Here is a 25,434-nt window from a genome sequence, read left to right on the forward strand (position 1 = left end):
AATGTTTTCTCTCCTAACTTCTATATCCTGTTTTTTTTCAAGACTCAGATCAAATTCTCAAAGAGACCTTTACTACTCCCAACCCAGGCTGCTAATGTTTCTTTTGCCTATATATGTTTCTACATTTTTATTTGCCCCCTCCATACATAGACACCCCCTTTAACATAATGCCTTGCATAAAGTAAGTATTTAATAAAAGCTTGTTGATGCATTGGTTGAATTGAACATTAACTAGGCGGCCAAAGAAGATTTTATTAGGCAGAAAAGGAAATATTCATTATAGATGGGGGAGGAGGGAAGGAAGGAAGGAAAAAGAAATAGGCTTACTAAAACCATGAAGGCAAAAATTGGTATGAGAATACGATTAAAAAAAAAGAAAACCAAATTAAGAGTATCAAAAATGAAATGAGTGAATTCATCACCAATAAATAGAAAATTAAATTATTAGGAATTGTACAATTATATGCCAATAAATCTAACAATCTAAGTGAAATGAATATTACAAAAATACATTTTATCCAGCTTAACATAAGATGAAATAAAATATTTAAATAATCTTATCTCAGAAGAAGAAATCAAATAATCAAGAATCAATCAGTGAATTCCCTAAGAAAAAATTCTCAAGGTCAAATTCACAAGTGAATTCTATCAAACATTTAAAAAACAGTTAATTCCAATACTGAATAACCAATATGGGAAAAACTAGGCAAAAAAGTAGCCCTACCAAATTATTTTTACAATAAAAATATGACACTGATATCTAGAACAAGAAGAGCAAAAACAAAATAAATACTAATTTCTCTACACACTAATTTTCCTCATGAATACTTATGCAACAATTTACTAGCAAGAAAATCACAGCAAAGATCATAGCCTATGACCAAGTGAGATTTATACCAGAAATGCAGAGCTAAGAGAATTTTAGGAAAACTATCAGGATAATTAACCATATCAATAACAAAAACCATATAATTATCTCAATAGATGCATAAAAGGTTTTTGACAAAATACAACTCTCATTCCTATTTTTAAAACATAGGAATAAATAAGCTTTCCTTAAAATGTTAAGTAGTAAGGGCAGGTAGGTGACACAGTGCATAGAGTACCAGCTCTGAAGTTAGAAGGCCTAAGTTCAAATCTGGTCACAGACATTTAACACTTCCTAGCTGTGTGACCCTGGGCAAGTCACTTAACCCCAATTGCCTCAGGGAAAAAAAAAAAGTTAAGTAGTAGCTATATAAAATCTACAGCAAGCATTTATCTGTAATAGGGATAAGCTAAAAGCCTTTCCAATAAAATCAGGAATGGAAGAAGGATGTTCATTATCACTACTACTATTCAATATTATACTTGAAATGCTAGCAAAGAAGGATGTTCATTATCACTACTACTATTCAATATTATACTTGAAATGCTAGCTACAGCAATGAAAAGAAAAAGTAATTGAAGAAATTAGAATAGACAATAAGGAAACAAAACTATCTCTTCTCTTTGGAGGTAATATGATGATTAATATCCTAGAGATTAACTAGAAAACTAATAGAAATGTTACTAGATATAAAATAAACCCACATAAATCATCCCTATTTTTATGTTAACAAAGTTGACAGCAAGAAACAAAGAAAAATTCCATTTAAAATAACAATATATAATATAAAGTACTTGGGAATCTACCTGCCAAGAAAAAAATCTAGGACTATATGAACACAATTACAAATACTTTTCACATAAGTAAAAGTCAGATCTAAAAAATTGGAAAAATATTGTTTATAGTTGAGCCAATATAATAAAATTACAATTCTAACTAAATTTAATTTAACATTAATAACAAACAAAATTATTTCATAGAGTTTTAAAAAATTGGAAGGAAAGGTCAAGAATATCAAAATAATTGATGGGGGGGAAAAAGGTAGGAAAGTGGCTTAACAGTTTCAGACTGTATTACAAAGTAATTATCAAAATAATCTAGTACTGGATAAGAAAGGGATGATGGATCAGTAGATTAGTACACAATACACAGCAGCAAATGATCCATACTAATTTAGTGTGATGAATATAAATATAAAGATCCAAAATTTCAGGACAAGGACTCACTATTAGACAAAAATTGCTTAGAAAATTGAAAAGCAGTTTGGCAAAAATTAGGTATAGACCAACATTTCACACTATAAACTGAGAAAGTCAAAATATGTTCATGATTAAAACAAATGATGATATCATAAGTAAAACTGAGGAACTTGTAATATCTTACCTGTCAAGATATGTGAAGGAAAAAATTCATAACCAAACAAGATCAGATAAAAAACATTACAGGAAAAACTAAAATGAGAAAATTTGATTACATCAAATAAAAGGTTTTGCAAAAACAAAACTTATGCTGCCAAGATTAGAAGGAAAGCAGAAAAGTGGGAGAATAGGGGGAGATAAAGGCCTCATTTTAAAAATATATAGAGATCTGAGCCAAATATATAAGAATGTAAGTCATTCCCCCATTGATAGTCAAAGGAGATAAGCAGGCAATTTTTAAATGGAGAAAATCAAAGTTATCAGATTATTATAATAAAAATGCGTTAAATCACTATTGATTAGAGAGATACAAATTGTAATGGCACTTTGCATCTAGCAAATTTATTAATATGTCAGAAAAGAAAAATGAAAATGATGGAAGGCTTATATAAAAATTTGGACTCTAATCATCTATTGGGGAGCTGTAAACTGATCCAACCATTCTGGAGAACAATTTGGAATTATGAACAAAAGATTATAAAATGGTATACATATTGTTCAACACAGTAATATCACCATTAGATCTGAACACTAAAGAGATTTTAAGCCTTGGGGGAAGAGGGGACAGAAGAATTTATAAATATTATATAAATAAATACACAAAACTATTTATACTATATATACAAAACTATAGCAGCTCTTTTGATGGTGGCAAAGAATTGAAAATTGAGAGGATGCCCATCAATTGAGGAATAAGAAGTAGTGGCATATGATTATGATGGGATATTACTATGCTATAGGAAATGGCAAGCAGGATCTTTTTGGAAAAACTTGAAAAGATCTACATGAACTGATGCAAAGTGAAGTGAATGGAACCAGGAGAATATTGTATACTGTAACAGCAATACTATATGACAATCAATTGTGAATGCCTTAACTATTCTAAGTGGTATAATCATCAATTAATAATAAAAATGCTATCCAATTCCAGGGAAATAACTAATAAAAATCTGAATGCAGATCAAACTATCCTTTTAAGCATAGCTAAAAAAATTTGTTTTGCTCGGCTGCACGTGTATAATCTCTATAAAGTTGCTTTATCTTCTCAATGAGGGAAAGATTTTTTCAAAATTAAAAAAATTTTAAACATATGCAAAAAATTTTCATATAATTGGAAAAATAAATTTAATTTAATTATCTTTGACCTAGTATTTTATGCAGCACAGTAGAGTGCTTAGAAGTCAGTAAGATATAGAGTAGTCCTCATTTTCCCACTACTCATTATGTGAGTAGTGCATAGGCAAATAGACCATAGGCAAGTCATTTAATCTCTCTGTACTCCCATGAAATATTTTTTAATTATTTCAAGTTACTGATAAAATATTTTTAATATGATATAATCACAGGAACAGATCTATTTTTCTATCTATACATACATGTCTTTTAAAAAACCTATACTGAACTTTTTTGGCCTCTCAGCAGCATTTGGCACTTTTAATTACCCTCTTCTTAGTATGTCCTCTAAAGTTTCCTGACCCTGCTCTCTCTGGATTCTCCTCCTACCTTGTCTGACCTCTCCTTCTCAAAGTCTTTTGCTAGATATTTATACAGGTCATGTTGAGCTATTTGTCCCTTATATCCTCTATTCTCTTATCTCCTCCATCTACAATTTTTTATTGAACTCATCAACTCCAACATATTCAATTATTTTCTGATATTTATTTGGTTCTAACCTCTTTGCTGACCTCCAATCTCACATCTCCACTTGCTATTAGACATCACAGGATAGATGTCCAATAGACACCCTTAAACACATGTCCAAAACTAAAGTCAAAAATCCCTTCCCACATTCCAAATTCCCTATTACTATTCAGGGTACCAGGCTCACATCAAAGATGACCTCTTTGACTCTTCACCCCTTATATCCAATCTGTTAACAAGTCTTGTCAATTCTATTTTAGCAATATCTCTTGTATATAAAGCTCCTCCTTTCTTCTCAACTGTCCCATTTTCATGCAGGTGGCTCTCATTACCTCACACTTGACTACTTGCAATAGGTTGCTAACTAGTCTGTCTGCCTCAAGTTTTTCCCACTCCCTGTCTATCTTCCACTCAGCTGTCAAAATGATTTTCCTAAAAAGTGAAGATCTGACTATATCACCCTCTAATCATTAAACTCCAAAAGCTCCCTATTACTTCCAGGATGCATCAAATGTTGCAAAGAAGTCATGAGGCTGAGAAAAGGTCAACGAATCTGATAACATATTCAGCATAGTAATGGGACAGAAATAACAAAGCATCAGGGAGTTAATGAATGAGTCAGTAATATAGACAAACCTAAGCATAAATTCCCTCTCTTGAAATTTTGATAAGGTAAAGAACATGACAATGTCCAAGTATGAAAGGACAAAAGAATCTGTGGAAGTTATTTTCAAGATAAAGGAGACAAACATATTTAGGTCAAAGGGATGAGGCTGAAGATCAAGGATAAGTCTTAGTGGGAAGAAAAAGTGGTACTAAGAAAACCCAAGTTTTGGAGGGTACAAAGAACACAACCTTCCATTTTCTGAGCAAAGTAGACAAACAAATCAAATGCTTAGGAAAAGGGTAGTAAGTCTAAGAAATGTTAAGTTTTCCAAGCATTTGTGAGTTTAGTTAGGAAAAAAAAATTACACCTTTAATTTAACTAACTTCTAATTGAAATTTAGTTTCCTTCAATTATGAATGCAGGCAACCACTATGGTAGCAACTTTGGCACCAAGAGAAATCACAGATATCGTATTACAACCTTTGCAAACTTTAAAATATTTTTTATACTCATCACTTTTTTGAATATTGAATTTAATATTATTAAAGCTTCGAAACAACAGCTTTCATACTGATGTCTTTAAAAATAAAATAAAGCATATATACATGTAATGTTCTCTTTGGGTTTCTGGAGGTCTTGGGAACAGCCTTCTTTTCAGTAGAGTAATCACCACAAGAATAGCTAGGTGTTAAAGTCCAAAAGTCTTTATTGTCTCCTTCACTTGGTGCTCAGCTAGCTTTCTCCTGGCCTTCAGAGAGATTTGGTTTCAGTGGAGAAAATGCAGAAGGCCAGGCCAGCCAAGGTGGTGATGAAGATAGAAATGAATCTATCTCTCCTTGCTCCCAGAGCTTGAGCTCCTGCCTCCAGTCCACTTGTCCTCACTGGCTCCATCTCCAAGCCTCTTGGTCCCCCAGTAGAGCCACAAGGAGCCTGACTAAAGATGGAATAAATCTAGTCCAGTCCTTGCTGGCTGATATATACTCCATTATCATAGGTGTGAATCTTGTGGAACTATATTAAGTACTAAGTACATGCACTGAATTAGAGAACTATTAAGCACCATGCTAAACTAATTAACCATTATCTTTATCCATTCCACTGACTTAATACCTTGTAAGAATCCTTATTTCAGAGTTCTGGCCCATAACATATATAAAACTGACAAGTTTTTAAAAATCTTGGTAGCTATACTTCAATTTAAATGACTTCTTTTGCAATTCTTTTATGCTTTATTTTACACATTTAAAAACATTTTAAGAAAAGGTCCATTCTCAGTCAAATGTCAAAGCTGCTAAATTGGTTAAGGTAATGTTTCAGAATAATGAGAAAAGGGACACTAATTTGGGGGCTTGATGAGAAAAGAAACCGTTTGAGCCAGGTTCCATCACCTAACATGTGACCTTTAGCAAGCCATATTACCGTCTTTGAGCTTTCACTTGAGGAAAACAAAAATACCACTTCCTTATCAATTATCTTACTAATATGTCAAAAGCCTGTCAGAGATTCAAAATAATGGTATATGATGATACTGTAAAGCAAAAAACCAATACACCTTACTACTAAACTACATTCTAACACAATATATTCTAGTAACTACACTTTTGTAAATAATACATAGAGCACAATGTAGACTTCTCTCCATATTGAACTACAAACAGCCTTAAGGACTATTCTTTTTGTTATGATGAAGTATAAATAACATTTAAGTAATTTTTAAAAATCTAATATAAAATTCAGTTTTCTACTTGTGGCTTTCTCTTTTATAGCTTGCAATCCTCTATAATAATTAAGGGTAACTTATTACACAAAATTTAGTGTTTACTAGACTAATATATTGTGATCTCTTGACCACTTTCATTTATATAGCAAGCATCTCCTGAATGCCTAGTAGGTACAAATGTTCATTAATGCAGGTAAGGTTCAGCTTTGAAGAATTCAATTTATCATTCTTGTCTCTAAAGATAAAACTTATTTAGCAAAAATCCTGTCAATACCTTAGCAAAAACGAAAGGGCATATAAGAATTAACTTCAAGAGCACACAGTATCACTAAGATTTGACAGGAAAAAAATTTCTCATCACAAAGATTCTATTAAATTATTTTAGATGACTAAGTTTATAATAGAAATACTAAATGGACTATCTAGTTAGATCCTTTTTAGCAAATAACAGGCAGAAGATACAACAATACTTAATTAAAAGTTTATGATTAGAGTTTCTAAGATCTATAGCTTAAGAGTAGGAGAAAGGAAAGAGATTATGGTGAATATTTTCAGATTAATGAATAACCAAAAAATAATTAAGTGCCTAATACATAGAAAAGCACTTACTGGGCAGAATCTACTACAGATGCAAAGATTTAAGTATGTGTCTGCACTTAAGAAACTTAGAATAGAGAAAAATTTTTTTCAGGTTATATGCATAACCTGTGATTTCATCAGTATAGTATATTCACTCCATTTGTCAATTCAATTTACAATCTTTGATAGTGACCTGGGGCATTAAAAGGTTGTTACTTGCCCACAACCATGCAACTAACATGGATCAGAGGCAGGATTTGAACAGAGATATTCCTGACTCCAAAAACAGACCTCTATCTGAAAAAGATGCTGCCTCTCACCATCGTCCTTAAAACAGCAGTTTGGATGGATAGCTTTTGTTGTAGGTAAAACTTATTATTACTATTTTACAGATGAGGAAATTAGGGGTTCAGAAACTTGCCAAAGCCATAGCAGTGACTTTAAAATCCTAAAATCAGCATTATTACCAGTATGCTAAAACAAATTAAATAACAATGAAACAGAATACAAAAGTGCCTAAAAAACAGAAAAACTAAGGAGTAGGAAATGAGAAAAATAGGAGATTACCTCTATTTAGATGAATCAGGGAATGAGTAACTACAAAGGATCCACACATCATTCTTAAATTTAAAAAAAAAATGAATGCTACTGTATTAAATTATTCAAACAATATTTTAAAAGGTTAGAAGATGAAGAAAGTTTTTACATACTCTTCTTAACATTTTTGGTTAGAGGATGTGGCTGAATTCCACCTGCTGGAAGTCCATAAGTGCTTATGCGTTGTACAAGATTGGCTACATTTCCAGGCTTATCTCGCTTGAAAGGAAAATTTTCATCCTTGGCTTCAACCTCTCTCTTAATTTCCTACAAAGAGGGGAAATGAAAAAAAATAAAATTTCAAGTTATTAAATTCTCTAATACAAAATAAAATCACAGTATTTAATAATGATGGCTTTATGAAAAACATTTTTACATAGCAAAACTGCAGAAGAGACCAATAGTATATCAAGGAATGACTATTTCAAATACAAGTTCCTAGAATTACAGGGAAAAATAAAAGATTGTCACCACAATGGATAGAGGACAATGTGCCAGTGCCTTGAAAAATGTGAACAGTATCCATAAAATCTGATACCCTATTTCTCATTACTCTCCCTCTAGCTCCACCTTCACATTTTTTCCACTTGTTTTTCAATTAATCTTCTACTTTACACACTAACCACACTCTAAATACTCAGTTGCAATATAGAAATCACAGAAATTTGCAGGGCAGCAGGCAGTTATTTACATTATGGTTTCCCCATTGCTACAAAATAAAGTGAGAACAACCTTATTTTCTTATTTTATTATCCATAATATCTGAGGTTCTTAAGTATCATTTAAATTTCTAATTGGAGAATAATTTTGAAGATACTGGGAATTGTGGTGTTTCAAAAGCAACATGTAAAGATTTAAAAACTATCTTAAACTTGAAAAACAATAATACTGAAGAATTTTTTGCATTTTTTACTAAAAATTATAGATGTTTTAAGAAAAAGGAATTAATAAACTAATGAAATAAAATAGAAAAAACTTATTACCAAATCAAGCCACATTTTGAAAGATATTTTTCAACAAAGGAATCGAGTCATTTTACTGGATTTCAATTTTATCAAAACAAAAGAAAACTGCACTTGTAAAACGTGATCTGGTATAGTGAAAAGATCACTAAAGGGGTTATAAGCAGATTCAGCTTCTAATCCTTATTCTAGCATCAACTAACTGGGTAACATTGGGCAAGTTATTTACTGGGCCTCTTTTTTCTTACTGTAAAATGAGAGTATTAGATTAGATGACCTGTATGAATCTATTCAGAAAAAGCACATTTCCATTTAAACTTCTCTATATTTGGGAATCAAAATCCACTGGATAATACTATTTTCAGTATCGTTAATAATTTAAATGATAAATTTTTAGTATTTTAATGGAAATCTTTCTAAAATAAAAGTATAAATACATTTTAGCTATCTATGGATAATCTACAGTCATGTTTATGAAAATCAAGTATTGTGATCTATAGTAGATGCCCAAGCAATGCTATATATACATAAGGTGTGGTAGTGACCAATATCCCTGTTTTTTCCCCTTTTGATTTAGATTAATTTTTCCTTAAAAAGTACTAAAACTATACTCAAAATCTGGTTGATTCAAAAAGACCAGACTGCTGACCTCAATCTCTGATCGCCTATGTACAAAGCAACCATAATGAACTCAAGGCATGTTCCAATGTAACAATCAAATACAAAAAGGGTTAAAGCTCCTCCTTCCATTCCAAACAAGATGAATAACAGAAACTTGAAAGTGCCTATTAGAGGGATCAAAACCTAAATGTCCAGAAAGCAGATCCTGGAATAGGTAATCTTGACTGTTCCATAAAGTTCAGTACTTACATAAAGATATTATCTGGAACAACTCAAGATTTAGGTTCATACTTCTCTCTGAATTACAACAAACATGGTAAGCCTATGTTTCAAGAGAAACTTCCTGGAGGTCTGAGTTTAATCTTCTAAATTCAAAATGGAACCTACCAGAGCCCTCCCAAAAGGGACTGAGTCAACCTCTGATTGTGTAACCGAGATTGACACAAGGCTGAAGCCCATTCTCATTTTAGGTCACTAGGAGACTGAAAAAGAACTGAAGTATAAGTGGAACTGTGATTTCCTTAATCTAGGCAGCTTCTGAAATGTACCAATGTAGCTCCATCCCTATCATCTTAGTGTTGCATAGAGCACTGAAAAGTTAGTGACAGTATAAGACAATGACAGGATATGAATCCTGGTCTTCTCAACTCTTAGGCCAACTCTCAATATTCTAATGCACAATTCTTTTTCAGCTCTTCTTTAAGAACTCAAATTCATTAAAGTTCTTATCTAACATGACACTAGATTTATATCTAGTTTGTAATTAACTAAAATCTCCAGTTCTTTTCCAGATAAAATACTACACTATGTCTAGTCTATCTTATGTTTGAGGCTTGGTTTGTTTTTGTTTAAAAAAAAAAAAAAAAAAAAAACCTAAGTCTATTTATCTCTTATTATATTATAAATTATATTAATTATAAATATGTTGATTATAAAATTTAACTCAGTAGAACTGGCTCAGTGTTCTAATCCAGAGGTTAGCAAACTTTTTCTGTGAATGAACCAATAGTAAATATCTTAGACTTTGTGGGCCAAGAAGCAAAATCAAAGATATTACATAGGTAATCAATCATGTTATAATGCATATTTCAAAAATGCATAATTAGAATTTCAAGTGTCTTTCTGCTCCGTTTCTTCCTCAAGAAACAGCTTAAATGAAAATTAAACCAATAATAATATAAAAATAATAATAATTAATCATAATTCACAAAATGCAACCCTTTTTACTTTCTCTTCCACAAGCAAACTTCAGGTCTTATCAATTATAATTTTGCAACATCTCTTGCAAAATTTTTCAATTAAAGTATGTATACTTTTTAAAGACATAATTCTACTGTACACTTAATAGACTATGGCATAGTTTAAACATATTTTTGTATGTGCCCAGAAACCAAAAATTAATGCACACCAGAAAAACATAGGGTAATAATGTTCTTCAGTATTTATTAGCAAGGAGTACATATAACCAGATGGACCTTGTTTTCACTTGGTGATAAATATAATCCTTATTATAAAATAAAGGAGCTTACATATACTTAAGTTTCAGAAGTTTCAGCTAGTTGGGTATATGGGAGAATCAACATTTAATTTTGGCTTGAGCACTTGCTGACTTCTGAATAACAGCAGCTACAGATGTACCTTGGCGATAATGAGGGTTCTCTTCCAGACCACCACAATAAAGTGATCACAATTAAAGTATGTTATTTATACAGCATATTTTTCTAGTATGCATTACTCAAATTAAGAATCTAAAGCTTGAACTACTCAGTTTAATCAGGATGTATTTTATTAAGCAGTTACTATTTTTTTAAAAAAATAAAATTTTATGGCTGATTTTTGTTTTACAGTACCAAAAATTTCTCCCAATATTCTTCTTTGTCCCAAAGAGACATTCAATAGAATAAATAACTTTTTTTTTGAGAAAAATGATTAAGAAAATGTCAACCAAACCTATCAATACACTGAAAAAAGATCAATCAGTGTTGCATAGCCACTGACCTCTCATCCCTGAAAAAGAGTGGAGTAGGAACATCTTCTCATATTTCTTCTTAAGGATTACGACTGTACTTTGCAGTTCTGCAATATTCACTTTTTACTTTTTTATGTATGGTGTTTCTTTTATTTACATTGTTATAAACATTGCATATACATTGATACATTACAACCATGTATCACAACTTATTTAGCCACTTCCCAATCAATGGGCATCTAATTTGTTTCCAATTCTTTGCTATAAAGAGCACTTACTACTATGAGAAAAGTACAGTACTAGCTGTGTAAGATTAATAAAAATACAAAAACAAATCTGACAATTCACTAGGATGATCTAACATGTAAAAAAAGTAAAGTATATACCTAACCATCTGAGAAAGGAGAAAGCTCAAAACTGGTAGCACATAAGCATCAAAGGAAGCTAGAGATTTTGAATTAAAAGGAGCCTGTTTCAAATAAAATGAAATGTTAACTTCAGAAAACGTCAAGAAAGCCAGTCAAATTAAAATAGAATGATGGAGAATAATGGTAACCTCTTTATCTCATAGGCTTAATCTTAATTAGATTAGATTAATAAATATTTATTTTGCTTGAGTCTCCTTTCGCCAGAGTTCCAGTACTGCAATTCCAATTGCCTATTGACTATTTCATACTGACATGCCCACATGTGTTTAAAAACTCAGTTGAATGCTAAAATTCTTTTACCAGCATCTATGTAATCACTTAGTTTGGCAATGTAAGCATACTTCAGTCCTCTAAGGATCAAATACAATCTCTCCTGCTTAGCTTTCAAATCCCTTCACAACTTGGCTCCAATCTTCTATCCCATCATTATACATTACTCCTTTCCTATACTCTTCAAAACAGCCAAACTGCCCTTCTTGCCATTCCTCATACAAAAAGCACTCCTAAAAGGTCTATCTGAATGTGTGGTTTGCACTCTAACCTCATTGACAATTCTAAGAATTTTCCATCTTCCTTCAAAATTCTCCTAAAGGGTTACATGAAGCTCTTCTTAATCCCCCAAATGCTAGTGTCTTTTCCTTTCAACATCATATTCTTCCCCTACCAGTAGACTGTAAGCTCCTTGAAAGGAGTGATTATTTTTTATTTTTGTCTCTATATTTCCAGCATCTACATGGTACCTGGTACCTAAGTAAGGCTTAATAAATATTTCATTGATCAACTGTAAAAAGCCTGTAAGGTTAGGTTGTAGTCATATTTTAATGGTAATTAAGCTTCAGAATTTGCATTTTTTAGCAGACACACTAGGGATCTCCATTAGAGGAAAGTAACATAGATTTGTTACACTAATAAAAATCTCTAAAATTTCATCTCACACATTTCATTAATTGCCAAAGATATCACTAGAAGAAATGCTTATAAATTGGCATCTGTACGGAATGTGGAAGATAGACAACAGAAGAGAAGCAGTAAGAAATTAGAAACCAAAAATCCAAGGTTGCCCACTATCACCACTACTATTCACTCAAGAGAAACTCCTATTCCCTGGCTATCCAAAGCCCCATGTGGTGAATTCTCTCCTTTAACAACTGCCTTCTGGCTCTCCTGGCTTCTTTCAATCCTCAGTGAAAATCCCAAGTTCTACTGCAAGCAGCTTTTCCCAAGTCTCCCTTAATGTTAGTGCCTTTCCCTTCAAGATTACTTTCAATTCATCCTATTCTACAGTTTGTTTATATATGGCACCACATGACATGGTATGGTATGGTTTGCATAATCTCCTTTTTATTCACTTAAAATTGTTGGGAGCTATTTCTTTCTTTTTTGTTATCCCAGTGCTTGGTATGTAGTAAGCCCTTAATAAATGCTTGTTGGCTTGACTTGATTGAATAGCTAAATAAATTGTGATTCATAACTAACAGAATATACTGTGCTACAAACTGTGCTACAATGTGAGAAGTATGAGCAGTTAGATTTTTACAGATACTGTCACAATACTATGAAGGGAGGAGTGAAATTATCTTGTTAAGATATCTCCATATGAGCCAAGGAGCTGGCTGAACAACGAAGTTCCTAAACAAAGGGGCCTAGGCTTAAACTAGCCCAAACTGACTAGAGTCAATGATAGGACACAAGCCTTTTGGCATATGGAATAGGTAAATAAAGGGGATTGTAAATCCAACCAATTATAATTTCGGTGACCAAGTGTAACTTGACATTTAATCCAAACAATCCAAAACCTTGAAGGGAAAGGTAATGAAGGGAGGGATAAACTAACAGTATACGGCTTGCTTCTGGTTCTATCTGTGTGTCCTTGAGAGTACACCTGCTTCTTTTTAGAACTGAATAAAGAATTCCTCTTTCAGTCTAAAAGAGCATTGGTTATAACACTACTCCTGGATTAGCTTACAACTGGGAAAGCAATGGGCAGCGGCAGCTCCTCTTGGGCTTACTCCCAGATTTTGCTAAGTTCCAGGAAGACTTTTGATAACAAGAAATAATGAATACAGATTTACATGAACTGACAGAAAGTGAAGCAAGCAGAACCACGAAACCCAAATATACAATTTGTTGCTGTTTAGTCCCTTCAGACATGTCAAACTCTTCAGAATCCATTTAAGAGTTTTCTTGCAAAAGATATTGGAGTGATTTGCAACTTCCTTCTCCAGCTCATTTTATAAATGAGAAAACTGTTTAAAGTGACTTGCCAGGGTCACACAAGTACTAAATGTTTGAGACTTGATTTGAATTCAGATCTTCTCAAGTCCAGGCCAAAGGCCTGGTGATAACAATGTAAATAAAAAAAGAGCATCAGCAACAAGGAAATTATCAAAACTGAATCCTGCAAAATTATAATAACCAATTTAGACTCCCAACAAAGTGGTATGAGAAGACCCCTTCCCCTTCTTCATCTCCTTTTCAGACTGAAGAACCACAGGAGTGGAACATAACATTTAATGTTAGCTTACTTTTGTTTCTTATTTTTAAAAATTAGCATAAGAGAGGAGGAAGGGAAGGGAAATGAATAGTATATATAGGGGACATTAAAAAAATAAAGGACAGCAATAAAAATTTATTTTTAAAAAATTAGGGAAAAAAGATAGTAATGATTATAAGTCCCTGGAGGAATGAGAGATGTTCAAGACAAAATTCTGTACACAGAAACAACTCCATTGAGAAAGAAAAATAGGTCTTCTCTGAAGAGATTAATATACAAGTAACTTATCAACCAACTTAGATTTAACAAAGAAATATAGGAAAATCATGTAAAAGAAAATGTTCTGTAAAAGGAGTGAGATGAGAGCTGAAGTTCAGAAGACACTGAATCCGGTAAGGAACAATAAACAGGTCATCTACATAAAGAAAATAACTGAATCCATGGGAACTAATAGGCTCACTGAAAGGATAGGGACAAATAATCTCCAAAGTTTCTAACCTGATTGGGACCATAAGTAGAAACTAGTACCTCAAGAAATTATGGAAATCTTGCGGAAACTTGATCATTTTATCTTAATAGAGAAGGAAGAGATAAGCAGGACACATCTTTGGTTTGGAAATAAGAGATTTTTAGAAGTTCACAAAAACTTACAGTACCATATTATACAAATTGTACTACAGAAACCTAAGAGTCAGAAAAGGGTAAATTCTCAGAAGCACAAACATTACAAATAACTCAAATCAGAAAAAGATGGACCTGGGGATTTCCAGTTCAAACAGTATCATAAAAGGTCAGGGAAGACCTTTGTACACACAGAACAGCAATGTTCAAAAAAAGGCACCAGAACAAGTAACAAACAAGAAATACAAAGAGAAATATAAGTATCCTCCTTTATATAAAGAACTGCACAGATAGATGGCTGAAACCACAAATGTTGGAAGATGAAGTCCACCATCAGAAAAACAAGACTTGGTACCAACAGCCCTAAAAGAGCAAAAATTAAAAGCCTTGAAACCATGCTACCTAAGGATTCAATCCAAGGAACTAGGAGATATCTACTCTGGAAATGAGAAGGGCTATTATGTGAAAGAATTAAGAGCTTGTCCCAATTGGCTCTATCAGGCAGAGTTAGATCCACCAAAAGGAAGTTGCAGGGGCATGTTTGAGAATGATATAACAAAAGTCTTTCCAACAATTAATTGTAGTTGTATAAAAGTGTCTCTCTCCCCCCCCCCTTCCTCCCCCCACATCGAGGAGATAAAATAAGAATTTACTTTTCTACTGAAGTATTCTTAGTTCCTAGAAGACAAGGATCTTATCTGTAGTCTCCAAAAGCTGAACATGATTCAACAACTAAATTAATGGAATTGATTTGCTGCTACTTAAACTTCTGTTTCTTTTACTTCTTGAACTACTGAGCAACTCAATTTTAGGTACCTCCTACTTTAGATATTAACTTAGGTAATGTTAAAATAAAAACAAAGATATCATGAAATGAATATGATTTAGTTGACTTCCTTGGCTAAGATAGAAAACAAAACATCCAACAGATCAACAAAATATAATCATATAGTTACCAATTCTTTTTTTTTTTTTTGCATGAAGCACAATTCCATTCTAAATATTAATATATTTCAAAAGAATACTGCAAAACATTGATACAAAAAGATATATTTGATAAAACAAAAAACCAATTATATTGATACAAAAGATTGCAATGAAGAAAACAAGCATTTATTAAGCATTTACTATATGCCAAGCACTGTTCTAATCACTTCACAATTACCTCAGTGAATTCTCCAAAAAAAATCCCTATTTTGCATCCTAGACATTCACAGGTAACCCATTTAATAACCAATTCGAAGTGGTGCTATAGAAAAAGCTTGGAGCTAGAAGTCAGAAATACTCAAGTTCAAATGTGACGTTGGAATAGAAGTATACATACTGTAAGAATGTGTGTGTGTGTGTGTGTGTGTGTGTGTGTATGTGAAAGAGAGAGAGACAGACAGACAGACAGACACACCTTGTAGTGCTGGGGGGGGGGGGGAGGGAGAGAGAAACACATTTTACAACATAGAGATGAATAATAGCTTCTAAAACCCAAGGGTTATTTTGAGGATTAAATGAAGTAACATTTGTAAGTGACTTAGTATAGTACCTGGAACATATCAGGTATCAGAATTAATATTACATAATTGTTATAAGAATTAAATGAAATGATATAAAATATCCCTACAAAACATAGCTATGTAAATATTAATAATCATTAAAGTATAATTGTGACATATAAAGTATAAATATGACATATAGAGGCAAAGAAAATAGCTGTCATATATTATTCTTTATAAAGAAAAAAGTAAAAAGTGCACAGCAGAGAACAAAAGAAAACTTAAAAGAAACAAAGGAAAAAATGGACAGTCATGAATACAATGTCTTTTATATGCTTTCTAGAAATGGAAATTTATTGTTACCTATTTTGAATCCTCCCTGATGTTCCTGCTGGGTACATGGCAGTATTTTTTTCCTACATTTTTTTCTTATTTTGTTTTTTCTTATTTTGCAATTAATTTCTAAATAAATACATACTTTTAAAAAGGAAAAAAAGACATCATAGTAGATGTTCAAAATACTATCCATCACAAGACAAAAATTCAGCTAAATAACTTACTTTGAAGTGATTTCACCTGTATTTTAAAAGATAACACCACAGAATTTTTTTTAGTACATTAACATAAAGCTTGAAATTTGCAAAAGATGTGGAAAAAAGTTATAAAAGTACTTACCTTAACAAAATTATCAGGAAACATTCCCCTTCTTCCATTTAGTTCTCCTTCTAACCATCCTTCCTCTTCTAGTTTTTTCACATTTCTGATGACATCTCCAATACGAATGGTCAGTTCATCATCATGTACTGCGTCATAATCATACTCCACAATATAGTCAACTGCAAGGAAAAAAGCAAATTAATTATAATCAGTTATGATTTATAAAATAATCATAACACATAATGTGCTAGATGAAATTACTACTTGACCACTAAAATAAAAAAAATTCAATCATCTAAAATTAGCAAGCCCAACAAAAAGATCCTTTGGGGGAAATCTTTAGTCCCTAAGCTCTAATTTTTTTTCTATTAGAGAAAAATAAGTTTTAATTTTTATAGGCTTTTATTATTTTATAATTGGCATGTGTGTTTGGGGGAGAAAAGAGGGAATAAATCTTTACTGTCCATTAACTTTACTGTGCAGTTTTTTTTAGATTGTTTTAATTTTCTTATAATTTACTATAAAGGGAAAGATTCTAAGTAGATGGCAGTGTAGATCAGAAAATTCCGAGCGTTCCAGATTTCCCCCACAAACAAAACAAAATTGCTCCTTAGGGTGATCATAGATGAGTGAAAAACCAAGTCTCTGGGCAGAAGAGGAATCTCCTCCTGGGACAGCCCTAAAAGATCCAAAGAAAGACCCTAAGATCAAGGTTCAACCCATGTGAAGTGTAAACTCCTTCAGGCTAGATCTGCAGAAAAAACAAGCAAGGAGACTTGGGATCAGCTGATTTGGGAAGGTAACCTGAGCCATAGAACTTTCACTTATCCCTGACAGCAAGGGTAGTCAAAGGTCAGGAAGAACTCTGCTAATTAGGAATACCAGGCTGAGTGGTGCTGCTGAGACTAATAAGGAACTACCATATGGGAGAATACAGAATCAGTGAGGCAGGACTCTGAGGACACTTTACAAGAGGGTGAAGGTGGCAATTTGGGACTCCAGATCAGAGGGGAGAGCTAGTGAAACCAGAAGCACTATACTACCCATCCCAGGACTGAAGATGCCTACACTTAAAAAAAAAAAAAAAAAAAAAAATCCAATCATAGAAATTTACTATGGGAATAAGGAATACTGGGGTTATCTTCAGAGGAGGACAATGAAGTTTTTTAAGTGCTTTCTATTGCAAAGAATAGTGTTAAATGGCTAAGAATTTATAGAAGATCTCAAAAAAGATTTTTAAGTCACATACAAAAAAAATTTTTTTTAAATGAAATGAGACAGACTGAGGAAAAACTAAAAAAATAATAACATAAGAACCATCCAAGAAAAACAAGATGATAGTGGGGGGAGGGGAGGAGGGAGGATGGAAGAAGTTAACCAATTAGAAGAGAAACAGCATCTTAAAGAGCAAAATAATTCTTTGAAAATAAGAATTGGGCAAAGGGAAAACAAGAAATAACAAATCAAAACAGAAAGAATGTGAAATATCTTGTAAGAATAACAACAGATCTGGAAAATAGATCAAGAGGAGAAAATATAATAATTATAGAACTATTTGAAAGCTGTGGACCCCCCCCAAAAAAAGGACCTTGGCACAATAATGCAAGAAATAATCAAAGAAATTGTCCTACTGTGTAATCCTGGGCACTTAAACCCCAATTGCCTGAGCTAAAACAAATAAATGTCCTGAAGCGATAGAAAACAAAGGGAAATTAGAATTTTTTTTAAAAAATTATCTATTATCCTCTCAAAGAGATACTACAAGACAGCAAGTTTGTTGTTTTTTTTTTTTTAAGTGGCAAGGAACCGCAAACTGGAAACATCAGTTGAAGAATAGCTGGATAAGTTATGGTATATGAATGTAATGGAATATTATTGTTCTGTAAGAAATGATGAGCAGGCTGATTTCAGAGAAGCTTGGAGAGACTTACACAAACCAATGCTAAGTGAAAAGAACTAAAAGAACACTATACACAACAAGATTATGTGATGATCATCTGAAATGGATCTAAAAGAACACTATACACAACAAGATTATGTGATGATCATCTGAAATGGATGTAGCTCTTTTCAACAATGAAGTGATTCAGACCAATTCTAATACACTTGAAATAAGAGAGCCATTTGCACTCTGAGAGCAATGTGGGGATTGAGTGTGGATCATAACATAGCATTTTCACCTTTTTTGTTGTTTTCTTGTTTTTTTTTTTTTCTCATTTCCCCCCTTTTGATCTGATTTTTCTTGTGCAGCATAATAAATATGGAAGGATGTTTAGGAGAATTACACATGTTTAACCTATACTGGATTACTTGTTTTCTAGGGGAAGGAGCTGATAGGGACAAAAAATTGGAATACAAGGTTTTATAAGAATGAATGTTGAAAATTCTGTGAGCATTTTGAAAAATAAAAAATTATTTAAAAAATTTTTAAAGAGATGCTACAAGAAAAACATATAGGAATATTATTGCTAAATTTCAAAATCCCCAGATCAAAGAGAATATTCTACAAGAAAAAAAAAAAAAAAGCTGGAGCTACAATTAGAATTATACAAGATTTATTAGCAACTACAATAAAATGCCGCAGGTCCTATTTCATATGTGTGTGTGTGTGTGTGTGTGTGTGTGTGTGTGTGTGTGTGTATATATATATATATATATATATATATATATATATATATATATATATATATATATATGTATATATGCAATCTAAAGAAGTAGGCCTTTGTCCAAACATATCAGACCCAGCAAAACTATAATTCAAGGACTTTGTTTCAACCAAACCTGAACTCGATAAAAAATTTAACATATAACAGCTAGCATCAAAGATTAATTTCAAGGCACTCAAAAAGAATAACAATTTTTTTTTATATTTTTTACATGAAAATAGTAAACCATATGTTTAAGACTGTTATCAGTAATTGGATAGTTCAAAAGAAAGATTGGAACAGAGTTGAGTATGATTCTCACTCTAAAAGCAAAGCTGTCTAGAAAAAGTAGTAAAAGTAGTAATTATGCTATATAAATGATACACAGAGAAAGAACCCACACCAAGGCATTAGAGTGGGGAAGAGGGCTGGTAATTCTGAAAACTTGCTCACATCAGGAATGAGTTAAATAGGGAACAACAGCACCCTCCAAAATCTATAAAGAGAGAAAGGATGTGGGGGAACAGGACTGAGATAGGATAAGAAGGATACTTAAATTAAGATGAGCCAGAAAAAGTTTATGAATTAATAGGAAGGGGATAAAAAGAGAGGAAAAGAGTGGGAGAAGGTAAAAGAAGGGACCATCGATGAGGGAGGTTAAATAATAGCAAAGCAAGTTAAGGAGTAGAATTAATATAAAGAGTTAGCAGGGATAGGAAATGAGATATACACAAACACTATAACAAGGATTAAGGGTAGAATTTATTAGGAAAAAAAAAAGGGCTAGTGATTATTAATCTTAGCCAAAGTCAAACTTAAAAGATTCAATCAAGAGAGAAATCTACATTATGTCAAGCTGTTTTAATACTGTTGTAGAAAAATTATGTATAAATGTGCATATATACATATGTGTGTGTTTTTGTCTATATATGTATGCAGTTGTATGCATATATAGATATATGTATTGTACATGTGCTTGTGTGTGCACATGCTCTCCTGTGTGAATGTGAATATACCTGAATTTAACAAGTAGCCTGCTTATTAGAGAAGGTAGAGGGAGGGGGGAATAAAAGGAATTAATACCACCTCTTTTATTACATATGCTTTTTGAAATGGAAATTTATGGTTACATATTTTGAATCCTCCCAGATGTTCTGTTAAGCACATACCAATGTTGTTTTTTTTTATTTCTTTTTTGTCTTTATTTTGTTTTTTCTTATTTCATTTTTAGTTTTAAATATTAAATAAATAATTTACTAAAAGGAATATAGACCCATAAATAATTAGTGACTTTGTTAAAATTCCTCAAGTCATTGCTCTATAAAGAACATAAAATTACTTAAAGAACAACAAACTATTTGACAATAGCTGAGAAAAACTGAAAAGTATATGGCAGAAATCAGTTTTACCATATGCAAGAATAAAGTAAAAATGCATACACAAACAATATAAAATGCTAACACCATTTAAAAAAAATTATTTTATTTTTAAAAAAATAGAAGACAATGAATGTAGTATTTCTGTGATGTGATGATTCTGTAGAGAGAACTTGCCGGGCAGCCAAGAACTGGATGTGAATCCAGTCTCTGATATATACTGTAAATGCAGCCTAATCTATAGGTGACACCTGGACAAATTACTTAATGAGAACTCTAAGTAATTCTAAAACTTGATTAGAAGAAAAAGGGTTCTTCTCATCAGGGTTCTTATATCTAGGAAATTCTGTCCCTCTCTCAATCCAAAACTTAAGAAAATAACACAAATATTTGTCATCATTACCACTGAGAAGTGGTCAGAAGCTTAAAAGTATTTTATCTTTCTTTGTTTTTCTATTTTGTTCCATAAACAATCAGTTCTCCAAAACATGAATTTTGGTCTTTTATGAAAGAATGCTCCAAATCATACTAAGATAAAAAAATAAACCAAACTAATTCTAGTAAGTTCATTTCACAGTCAGCAAATTGGAAAAGATAACAAAAAATGAAATTAGTCAATATCGGAAGAACTATAAGAAGTGAAGCTGTGAATTGGTTTAGAAATTTTGGAAAGCAATTTGGAAATGTGTTTCCTTCAAAGGTGGCAACATAAACTTTGCCACCTTTACATATATACCCCAAGGTACTCAAAACTATGTAATAGAGTGACAGGAAAAAGGAGGAAATTCAAGTTAAAATACTACCTTCAAACACATTTACTATACCTATGGACCTTGGATAATTTTCTTACTTGCAGCCTCAGTTCCCTTATCTGTAAAATTAAAAATAAAAATAGCAGCTGCCTCTTGGTTGCTATGTGAGGATCAAATGAGATAATATATATTAAAGCCCTTTAAAAATCTAAAAGAATTATGTAAATACTGAGCAAATTGGTTCATGAATGTAATATATTAATAGACCAGAAGGACAAAACACAGGATTCAGAAAAAACATAATGACAAATAGTTTAGAAAATGCAATTCCGACTCCCCCCCACCTTAGTAAAGACAGTGAAATATCACTTAAACTGTCAGGCACAAGTTATATGGTAATTGACTTGCTAAACAGTCTTTTCCAAAATATCCTGGGAAGAAAAAGAGAAGGAAAGAATTTGGCAATAACAATGGTGTAAAAATAAAAGAAAAGCTTTTATTTATTTTCTTTTAATTTTAATTTAATTTAATTTTTCTATGCTCTGAGTTTCAATAAGTTCCATATGAAGACTTAAAAAAAATAAAATCATTACCACTTATACTCTTATATGGGATTCTCAATCTTTTTTTGAGTCACAGTCCTCTGGCATTTTGGTGAAGCCTGTGGACAACTTCTCAGGAAAATATTTTTACATGCACAAAGTAAAATGCACAGGATTACAGGGGAAAATAATTATGCTGAGGAAATTTTTCTTTTTTCTTCTAAATCAAGTTAACTTAAGATTCCATGATTCTGGTTTGTAATGAAGAAAATGAGGATGAGACAAATCCTTTTTAGAAAAAGATGAGGAAAATAAAAAAGTTGAAGAGAGGAAGAGAAATAAAGTTTCTTAACTGGAAGGGGAAAAGGAGAAAAATTAGATTAACTAGATATAAGAAAAAAAGATTATGAACACCTCAGTCTTACAGAGTCCTGAGTAATTAGGTGGGGTTGACAAGAAAGACTGAAGTATTGATGGAATTATTCCCCAAAGCAAACAGGAAAGTGCTGATGGGGATTCAACTTTACTTCTGTGGAGATGGTGAGTAACCCCATCTTGCTATGTCTGGTCAGAAATCTGAACTATATCAACCCCCTCAGGTTAAATTTCCCATATAAATCTGTCCATGGCTCACATCATCTTTGCTGAACCTCTTTTGGAATTAGAATTTTCCATGGCACTCTTGCCTCATAATATCTTTCTTCCATGACATATGGTGTCTATCTCTTCTCTTCCTGTTATACCTTATGGTGCCTTTCTTATCCTTATGTCTAACTAACCTTTTTAGGATTTAGCCTGCCAGTCAATGCAGTACTCCCACACCTCATGGAATATATCCTTTCTCCAGACTATGAGTTCTACTAGGGAACTTGTCTTTCCCATTGTTAATTGTCAAAATACCTTTCCTTGTTAACTATGTGCTCTGCCAATCTTATTTAATACTTACTATTCTTGGTGTCTATATATCTCTTTCTCTTGTCTGTATTCTCCTCTCCTAAAGAAATCTATCTTTTGCCAAAGAGAATGGTCATTGTGAATTCTTCATATGATGAACCCCAAACATACCATCTGGTCCTAAATCACATCAGTCTTATGTTCTTAATTCTTTTTTTCAAGAAAAATTTATCATATGTATTTAAATTGTGTCACATTTAGTTTCATTATAGTATATTTTCATTAATCAGTATATCACAACTTATTTGTTCATTCCCTTTTGTTGTAGGACCCTTACATTAAATTGCAAAAATCTAAAAGCAATGTTGTTATAAAAATCTTTGAACAGCTCTTATGATTTTAATAATGATTTGGTTGTTTTCCTATTGCCCTAAAAGTTTATAATTACCCTAGCAATTAACATTTCCCCATACCACACAAAACAAAGAATTTAACTGTTTTTAACTACTTTTGCTAATTTGACAAGAGTGAAGAGAAGCTTAAAGTTGTTTTAATTTGCATGTGTTTAGGAGGGAGGGCATAAAAAAGTAGAGGGTTAAGGAAAAACTTCATGTCAGAGATCAGTACTTGAGCTCCACCTGGAATGAAGACAGAATCAATTAGGCAGAGTTGAGGAGGAAATACATGAATTACAGGCACGGAACTGGGAGAAGGCAATGCAAAATCATAGATAACAACAGTCAATGTAGTGTATAATAGAACAGAGAGGCCAGTTTGGCAGGATTGATTTTATGGGGAATGATGAATGTACAATGACACGAGAAAGAATGGTTTGAGCTAAGTCTTGAAGAGTTTTATAAGCCTAATAGAGTTTATAGTTCATCCCACAGATACAAGGAGTCATTAAGAGTTTACTTAGAAGAGAATTGACATCATCAGGTCTAGGCAGTAGTGTAAAGAATGGACTGAAGTGGAGAAGTACTTAAGGCAGGGAAACCAATTAGAACATTCTAATGTAAGATGTAATGAAAACTGAACCAAAGTGGTAGCTGTGAATGTAGAGAAGGGTCAGCTTGCAAGAGATGTTACAGAAATAGAAAAAGCAGTACTTGGCAACTGACTTTGTGAAGTGAGGGAAAATGAAGAATCCAAGATCACGCTAATGAAAAAATGGCGATACCTTTGACATAAATAAGAAATTTTGGAAGAATAGGTTGGAATAGGGAAAGAAGAGAATGAATTCTGTTTTGGAAATGGTGAACTTAAAGATGTCTAGTTTGAAATAATTTAATAGGCATTTTATGGTTCCCATTTCAAAGTGCTGTTTTTCATCCACCATTAAGCTTTGAATTTTTTATTCTTGCTATAATCCCACAGAGAACTCTTTATGGAAAATTCAACTGTTATAATCACATTAGTCTGAAGCTGAAAAGGAGTTCTGAGAGTCATCTAATCCAACTGCTTTGATTTGGGGAAAAAAAAGAGACACCTTAAAAAAAGAAAATTGTCCAAAGTTATACAATTAGTCAATGATGGAGCTGAATGTAACTAGAATTTAGGTCTTACCTCATTCAAGAGCTTTTTCCCCTATATGAAGTTATGTGCCTCATCATTAGAACCTAGGCTTACAACAGATAGTTTATTATACATGAAGAAAATTTATAAATATTGGGGAAATAAATCATTTTTTAAAAATCTGGATATCATGATAGGAAAAGAGGAAGAAATTAATAATATAAGTATCATCCTTTTTTCACATGAAAAGGAGGGCAGAAAGATTGAATCCTTCAGGAGATGTGGCTGTTATAAAATATTTCACTCTATTGCCAAGTTTGGCACAGGTTGGAGCATTTGTAGGAGTTGTCAATTCTGCCTTAAATAAAAATGGATGCTAACCAAGAAGCTGTCATTTTATACAGGTACCATTGTATCTAATATGTAAAGAAAGGAAATCATTTTCTTATCCTCTAGGGAGGGAACCAATTATTTTTAACTGTTGTTCCCAGCCATGAAACATCCCAGTAAAGAGTAGCGGGCTTTCAGAATGTCAACATCACTATATTTTCTCTTCTAACTTGTTACTGTCCACATAGTACTCAAATAGGTGCAGCCAGAGATCTTCAGGTTAGTGGTAGTTCACATTATTAGTGCAAAATTGATCATTCATAGTTAGTCCTCAGGGCAAATAAATGATAATCTTAGGAAGAATTGTAAAACTGCAATCTTTCCAGATTATATATTTTTGACAAATCTTACCTTAGGAAAAAGTTCACAGAGGATATTGAATTTAAAACAGGTAAATTCTTAGGTAGCAAAAGGGACTAATTTGTAATGGAAAAAGCAGAGTAAGAGAAAAAGCTACATATCTCTTGAAAGTGTCTCCAAAGGAATTAAACTGAATTACTTCATTGGCCACTGCAGGAAGACAATTAAGTCTAGAAGGATGGTATTGAAGGGAGCCCTGAAACTCAAACTCCTTGAAGGACAAATTCTCCTTTGAATCCTGCCACTGTAAAGACCCTGCCCAAGGACAAACAGCTTCATTATCTAGAT

At 32.4% G+C, this 25,434-nt stretch overlaps 1 protein-coding gene across 13 annotated transcripts in view; it reads right to left on the bottom strand.

The window, feature by feature from the left end:
* Positions 1-25,434, bottom strand: part of CD2AP (CD2 associated protein) — a 156,866-nt gene that overhangs the window by 105,999 nt on the left and 25,433 nt on the right. For all 13 annotated transcript variants that reach the window (XM_074310716.1, XM_074310712.1, XM_074310710.1 and 10 more), the window contains 2 exons: positions 16,688-16,848; positions 7,544-7,697 (listed from right to left, as the gene is read on the bottom strand). In XM_074310716.1, the coding sequence (XP_074166817.1) occupies positions 7,544-7,697; positions 16,688-16,848 (315 nt within the window). The remainder of the gene's footprint in view (positions 1-7,543; positions 7,698-16,687; positions 16,849-25,434) is intronic.

Source organism: Sminthopsis crassicaudata, chromosome 4, assembly GCF_048593235.1.
Source record: "Sminthopsis crassicaudata isolate SCR6 chromosome 4, ASM4859323v1, whole genome shotgun sequence".
Taxonomy (NCBI): Eukaryota; Metazoa; Chordata; class Mammalia; order Dasyuromorphia; family Dasyuridae; genus Sminthopsis; species Sminthopsis crassicaudata.